Source organism: Octodon degus, unplaced genomic scaffold (genome assembly GCF_000260255.1).
Source record: "Octodon degus isolate 3935 unplaced genomic scaffold, OctDeg1.0 scaffold00021, whole genome shotgun sequence".
NCBI classification, from domain to species: Eukaryota; Metazoa; Chordata; class Mammalia; order Rodentia; family Octodontidae; genus Octodon; species Octodon degus.
In genome coordinates this window covers 6,925,689-6,932,731 of record NW_004524597.1, presented here as the reverse complement: position 1 = coordinate 6,932,731, position 7,043 = coordinate 6,925,689, and the positions used below count along the sequence as shown (strand labels likewise).

The 7,043-nt window shown below is 49.2% G+C and overlaps 1 protein-coding gene across 5 annotated transcripts in view; it reads left to right on the top strand.

The window, feature by feature from the left end:
- The window catches only part of CUNH16orf96 (chromosome unknown C16orf96 homolog), a 50,877-nt gene extending 44,709 nt beyond the window's left edge, over positions 1–6,168 (top strand). For 3 of the 5 annotated variants that reach the window (XM_023711326.1, XM_023711329.1, XM_023711330.1), the window contains exons 14-16: positions 1,205–1,285; positions 2,044–2,257; positions 3,609–3,705. In XM_023711326.1, coding sequence (XP_023567094.1) covers positions 1,205–1,285; positions 2,044–2,257; positions 3,609–3,624 — 311 coding nt within the window. In that variant the 3' untranslated portion in view covers positions 3,625–3,705. Of the gene's footprint in view, positions 1–1,204; positions 1,286–2,043; positions 2,258–3,608 lie in introns of all 5 variants that reach the window. The other 2 variants (XM_023711327.1, XM_023711328.1) reach the window with 2 other exon arrangements.
- The last annotated feature ends 875 nt before the right edge of the window (positions 6,169–7,043 follow it).

The following is a 7,043-nucleotide window of genomic DNA, read 5'->3' as shown; positions in this document are numbered from 1 at the left end:
TGTGTGTGTGTTTGTGGTGCTGGGGATTGAACTCAGGGCCTTATGCATCTATGGCAAGAAGTCTATCGCTGAACCATGTCCCCTGCCCTAGAGTGCTTTCTCTTTGGAAAGAAGTCTAAATTTTGTCCGTGGGTGAGAGCCACACCTCCCCTCCTAAAGAGAGGTCCAAGAGCCATAATGGGTGATCCCACTGAGAGGACTTATATCCTAGATGATAAGAAAGGAATGGGAATTGTCCTTGTGTGCTGGACAAAGAAAAGCACACCAGGCTGCTACAGCAAACAGCAGCTTATTCTGTCACTTTGGGAGAGTGAAATTCCAAAACCAAAGGTGGCAAGAGGGCCATCTTTCTCTCCAAGGGCTCTTGTGGAAGATCCAACTCCTATGGCTCTAGGCATTCTTTAGCAGTGGCCACATCAGTCCAATTTCTACCTCTTTTTTCACATACCATCCTCCATGTGTCCCCTCTTCTTCTGTCTCTCATAAGGACACTTGTCATTGGATTTAAGGTTCAGTGTGACCCAGGATAATCTCATTTCACCGTCTTTATACCTGCAGCATCTTTTCTCTAGATAAAGTTACACCCACAGTTTCCAGGGGATATATCTTTTTGGGGACCACCATGCAAACAACCACAGGTCCCACCCTGTTTCTAGGAGGGCAGAACACTGTATCTTCTGCCCTTTGCCCAGGTATGGTGTGGCTGCTCTTAGGCCCCCCACTGTGGATCCAATGGGAGGAGCTTGGGTTGGGCTTCAGGGGTCACCACACAAGGCAGCAACATGGGCTAATATTTAACGAGCCTCAACTTTCTGCCAAGGGATCCCCACCTCCTCTTGCTTACAAAAACCTGGTGAGGCTGTTCATGAACCCCCAGGGAAGGGTCAACTTGCTGGGACAGTGCACTCAGTAAGGGGCAGGGCAGATGAGATTTATAATAGGATGAAGGGCAGATAGAGTTTATGTTGGGACCCCTCATTTCCTATCACTCTTCCCCAGGGATGTCTCCTGCAAAGTTATTGCTTTTCCCCAAGTGGTCATTTGGTCCCAAGACCCAGGAAGGAAACCAGAACATGGATAGTGGTGGCTTCAGTAGCTTTCTTGCCTCTATTGAGTATGTGGCAGAGGAGCCCTAGAAACAGGGCAGGTCCCACTAGAGTGAAAATTTTGGCCTCATCCCCCACCTGTTGTTTTTTTTCCTTAGCTGTGAAGACTCCATGTCCCCCAGGTCAAAGTCTGTGTGACCGTGTACGCTCTAGTGCCTTAGTTGGTGCTGTCTATCCCCGTGAGTACCTACCTTCAACTCCCTGGCCCAACTGCTCCCTCCTAGTCCAAGCCCATTCCCCTTAACCTCCAGCTTGGGGGCTTATTCCTGTCCCATCTCAGCCACCTGCCCACCTATACTGCACCAGAGTTCTGAGGGGATCCCTGACGTAGCCCCCATCCAGTACCTCTGCCTTGGCTAAGAGTGGGACCCAGGCCTTCAGGTGTCCAGGCTCTTGCTTCACCTTCAGAGTTGCTTTCTAGTCCTAGCCACCATTCCAGAAGCCAAGCCAGGTGTCTGTCCCCAAACATCCAGCTGCAGGGGTGGGACAGTGGAGCTCACATATCTTTCTTGGCAAGGGGCTCCCAACAACCTGAGCCTATATCCCCAGAATCTAAGCCTTGTGCCCTCCCCAGGTGCACTGCTTCGCTTTGGAACTCATTTACTGTCATACTCTGGAAGTGTAGGATGCCCAGGACTAGAAAAAGCATGGTCTCCTGCCCTGCCATGACCTGCAAAGTACTTCCAGTCCTGGTCTTCTCTTCCTCTAACAAGGAGGACCCTGTTGGGCCAGCAGCTCCTGGGAGCATTCTTTTTTTGGGGGGTGGGGGGGGGCAGCTCAGCCTGCCCTGGGGATGGGGCATGTGGTGCTGGGGATGGAACCTCAGTCCCTGCACTTTGCCCAAGCTCGCCTAACCTAGGGCTTTAGATTGCTATCTTGCTGACAGAATGAGAGCATTCTTCAGATACAACACAGGTTTCTCCCTCCCTCTATCCAGCCCTGGGGCCCCGAGCCAGCACCAGCTCAACTGCCACAGGCACTCCTACTGCAGCGCTGGCTCGCCCACCATCTCTGCAGCCTCTAACACTGCTTCCACCACTCATCCCACCCTCAAGGGACCCACAGCAGACCCCAGAGTTCACCAGACACGTAAGATCTCCACACCTTGAATCCCGAGCCAGCACGCGTACTGTGGAGGAGGCTACCAGCTTGTGAGCCCCACCCCATCCTCTACTGGGTCTCCTCCATGGCTCTGGGGCCCTGTGACTGGTCTAGGAAATGAGCCAGTGGCCCTGGACATAGGAGTGGGGTCTGCATCTATGTAGGGAGGTCTCCATGTTGACTCTGGTTTCTTTTGTTATTTATGCAAACAGCACAGTACTTACATTTTCACGGACAACTAAGCTTGAGTCTAATTTTCACTGAACCCATGAAATTCCTTAATTTTTGACATAACATTGTTAATGTGGCTTTAAAGCCCTCTCTGCTTTTTATTTTGCTGCAATGATGCCATCAGAATCAGTTCCCACTACAGCTCCTGCCTTTGTGCCTCTTACTTGAGGACCATTATTTCTACTAGGACCAGTTTTCCCATGGCAACCAAATTTGTGTGCAACCTTTTTTTTTGTGTGTGTGTGTGTGTTGTTATTGTGAACTGGATTGTCCCTTTTCATTTCTTGGCTGACCTACAAGGAAACTGGTACAGTGTCCCTGGAGAATACTACAGTATTCTCCAGGGACACTGTACCAGTAGCAGGGATCCCCACCAGCAGTTTCTCCTATTTATAGCACATACATTTGCTGCAGAAAAGAGCAAACCATGAAGTCACAAAGTCTCCATATGGAAATCGCCCTGGGATCATGATCTGGCTTTATCCCTTCCCCTTCTGACTGTTTAACTGTCCCTTCCTCTTCTTTGAGTCTCTTTGTTTGTTTGTTTGTTTTGTTTTGTTTTTTTGAGGACCCGGGGATTGAACTCAGGCCCTTGCACTTGCCAGGGAAGTGCTTATTCCACTGAGCCATCTCCCAGCCCCTCAGTCTCTCCTTTTTCTCACTTGCTCACTCTGAGTCCTGCCCTCTCTTTTTCTCTACTGTCCATCGTTCTGTTTCATTTCACAGAGACAAAAGAGCTTCCCTTTGCACAGTTTGGGTGTAACTTACTCCCTCAGTGCTAACTAAATACAAGGAATTGGTGGCTGGTGGCAAGAGCTGTCTAGGAATAAGTTGGAGAAGGGAGGACTCTGGATAGGACTAGGAGCCCCCGGGCCCCCAGTGACAGGTGTGGAGGAACAACCCCTGGCTGGGAGGCTGTCCGTGCCTGAGGGTTGCTATGTGCCTGCTCATTCTTAAAGTTCCCAAGGCCCCTCCTGACATTGCCCTGACTTGGTTTTCGTTTGGTGGTACTGGGGATTGAACCCAGGACCTTTGTCCTGAGCCATATTCCTAGCCCATTTTTATATTTTGAGATGGAATCTCATTAAGTTGCTAAGTAGCCCAGACTGTGCTCAAAATTGTGATAGTCTTGCCTCACCCTCTCAGCTGATTGGTGTTTTCTTTTCCAAGGACTCTATCCAAATGAGGCCAAGCGCTTCCTGACCCAGGTGATTCCTCTCCATACTGCCTTTGGTGGGGGCACTGGCTGGCATACCCCAAGCCCCTACCTCCACATCACAGATGAGTATTTTTGCAACTTCTGCCCAGAATAAAATCTTCCACCTGTCCGACTATAGATGAGGTCTACTCTTCAGAGGGTGGTCTTACCCTCTCCTTGTGGATGAGTAGGACTTGCTGGTCCCTTCTCTAGTTGCCACTCCCAGCACCAGCCTCCCACACCTACCCCAGCCCACCCAGGCCAAGTGGCAGCAGGTACTCACAATAAACCTTCCTCAGCTGTGAGGTTACAGGGTTTTTTTTTTTTTTTTGTTACGCTTTTCAGGAGGCCACACCTGATGGGTATTGTGCATAAGTATCAGAGGCCTGGCTTCATTCCCTCTTCCGCCAAGGGAGCTGTGGTTCTAGCTAGAGTTAATTGGGAAAATGGGGCTCCTGGGAGCAGCCCATTGCCAACACACTGGCACCCAGGGCCTATCCTTGGTCCTCACAGCTGGGCACAACTCTTCCTTCACAGCCTCCTAGCTACCTCCATTCATTTTCTTCAAGGCCACCTTCTGAGCTCATTTCAGAGGTTTACAAACATGAAACATCAGTGCTTGAGTTGGTCCTTATAGGGAATAAGAAGTGAGGGCCCCATTGATCAATGTGTAACCTGTCTGCATTCAGACAGGCCTCTTGGGTACTTGGTGGGGCACTTCAGCCAGGAGTAATCCCAGAAGACAATCCTGTCCCTGGGAAGAGGTGGGCTTGCAGGCCTCAGGGGCTTATGGAAGAGCTGTACCAATCCAAAGGCTCTGGGCAGCCGCTTCAGGAGCATGGGTGACTCCTCTGCAACACAGGACACTATGTGGCAACAGTGGGACTCCATTTTGGACAGCTTCCTGTATGAAAGGGGAGTGGCTACAGCACCCAGCCTGGGCCATAACAAGGCCAAGCTAGACAGGGGGCAAGTGACCAACCTCTTCCTGGCTTGCCCAAGGGGATTTCCTGGAACCAGGGCTCTGAGTTTTTAGACGGAGGTGAACTGGTCTTGTGCGGAGTGAGACTTCTGGGACACAAATTAAGCCAGGTAAGATGGAGGAGATGGCTTCTGTAGAGCAGCCTGTAGGTGCTGCTGGAATGGAGCAGGGATTGCATAGTGACTACCCTACACCAACAAGCCCAAGTGAAAGGTCCCTTTCAAAGACCATGAACTCATTAACCTAAGATATATATTCCTGATAAAGGTAAATGTGTTCCAAGGCCTGCGATCTACACTGGGAAAATGAAGTGCCAGTGCTCGAAGGCAGATGGTGGGGTGGGTGGAAATGCAGGCTGCAGAAGAGCCTTCATGGTGACAACTTTTAAGGACAGAGGACTCACCACACACAGATCCCTGTTACACCTCTGACTGCCTGTGGATTTGGGGGCTCTAGGCAGAGACTCTGTGAACACAGCACGAAAGGTTTCTATTTTCTCACCTTTTCTTCCCGTAACTCAGGACTTCATCAAGATCTACAGAAAATGCTATTTGCAGCTTTGTTACTCCCTAGGACATGAGAATAGGCTCCAGAAAGCAGAGAAAAGATTTTGCCAACAGACCCCCAACACCTTGTACTGTGCTCCTGAAAAGGCCTTGGCCATCTTTCAGTAGTCTCACTGGGGTGAGGGAAGACTTGGCACTACCTCACCCCACAAATGACTGTATTAAGGCTCCTTCATGTGTATCTTGCCCAAATATAAGCTGTGGCTACAAACCCAGAGACCTTTCCAAATTTGAGAGTTGGAAGTAACTTTGCATTGAAAGACCCCATCTTGGCTAATACAGGCAGCCTTGCCACGAGGTGGATCTGAATCAAAGGGCTCATCTGTCCTGGAACTACTGTGAAATGCAACCCCTCCCCCCCCCCCCCCGCTGCCCCTTCCAAAGACCTCCAAGGCTACAGCTAGCCTCAGAGACAGCCTGGTTTTCAGGGCTGGCCACAGTGCCTTCTTAGAGAACCTCAGTGGTCCACTGGACAAGTCCTAGGGACACTCAGTAGCCCTGGTTGTGGCTCCATGTCCAAAACTTGGAGAACAAACCTTTCTCCCTTTAAGGCTGTCTGAAGGAGGAGCCTTGCTTGCCACAGAAAGCAGCTTAGTATTATGTATATGAAGCTAGGTGTCCCTCCACCCTACCAAGCAGGGTATTTACATCTGTAGGTGCTTTGCAGTGAAAAGCACTTCTCTTCAAAAATGCAGCAGATTCCATGGCACCAGTTGGAAATGACCATCTGTGTGGTCATTGGAGTGGAAGGGCCTGGCCTTGCAGGGATGGGAAGGCTGTATCCCTAGCCTTTTGGGTCAGCTCCAGCCAACTGGGGCCTTATGGAAAATTGGGACATATATTACAGTTACCAAGATTAGTCAGAAATGGAGCGCTTCACATAAACCCTCTTGATTTAAAAATGTTGGTAAACACATTTAACAAAATATGTGACACTCTATAAGGCACACAACACAGCACACACGAGGGTGACTTCTTTCCTCAGATAGGCACAGGTACTGCTTGTCACTGGACAAGGCCAGGTCTTCATTCACAAATACTGCAAAATTCTCTTTGGTATTCAGATATGAAAAGCTTAAAGTCATTCTTTTAGCAACTTTGTGGGTGCAAATGTGGTGTTTGTTATAGTGGAACTTTGGAAAGTTACTTGAAGCTCCAATCTGGTAGGCAAGCAGGGCATAACCAGCTCTGAAAAAGCTGATGTCAAAGTAACAAGGTTAGTTAGTTTCCTTGTATTGCTCAGGCAGCTTCCAAGAAGAGCCTGCAATGAAGCCTGACTAGGGTGGCCTACAAGTGTGGGTGTTTCGTTAGAACTTTGGCCCTTGGCTTCTCACCCAGCTTAATTCTTGAACACATGGATTATCTTAAGTCTTAAACTTTGCTTCTGGAATTTCTCAATTCCAAGCTTGGATTACACCACAGAAGTTTCCAGGTTTTCTCACATTTGATTTTTGGGGCACATGGTATATTTTTGTGGGTCACCTCTGGCTCCCCTGAAGTACTGGCTTTTTTTTTTTTGAGTACTAGGAACTAAACCTGGGATCTCCACACTGAGCTTTATCTCCAGCCATTTTTGGTTTTGGCATTTTTTCCAGTTTCATTGTCATTTAAAGTTGGGCTCAAATTTACTGTCCTGTCAGCTACCCAAAATGCTGGGATTACAGGCACATCGGATTATGGTGCCAACATACCTGGTTTAGTACTGGCCCACTCTTCAAGCTTCTTTTTCTAGATTTTTTAGGCCAGGGATTGAAGCACACCTGGCAGGGCCTCTGGATCTACTGAAACACCAAGTTTCCAGGCCCCAATTTCAGCCCTACCTTACCTAGGGCTTTTAGATTGCTCCCTCCTAGGAGAGG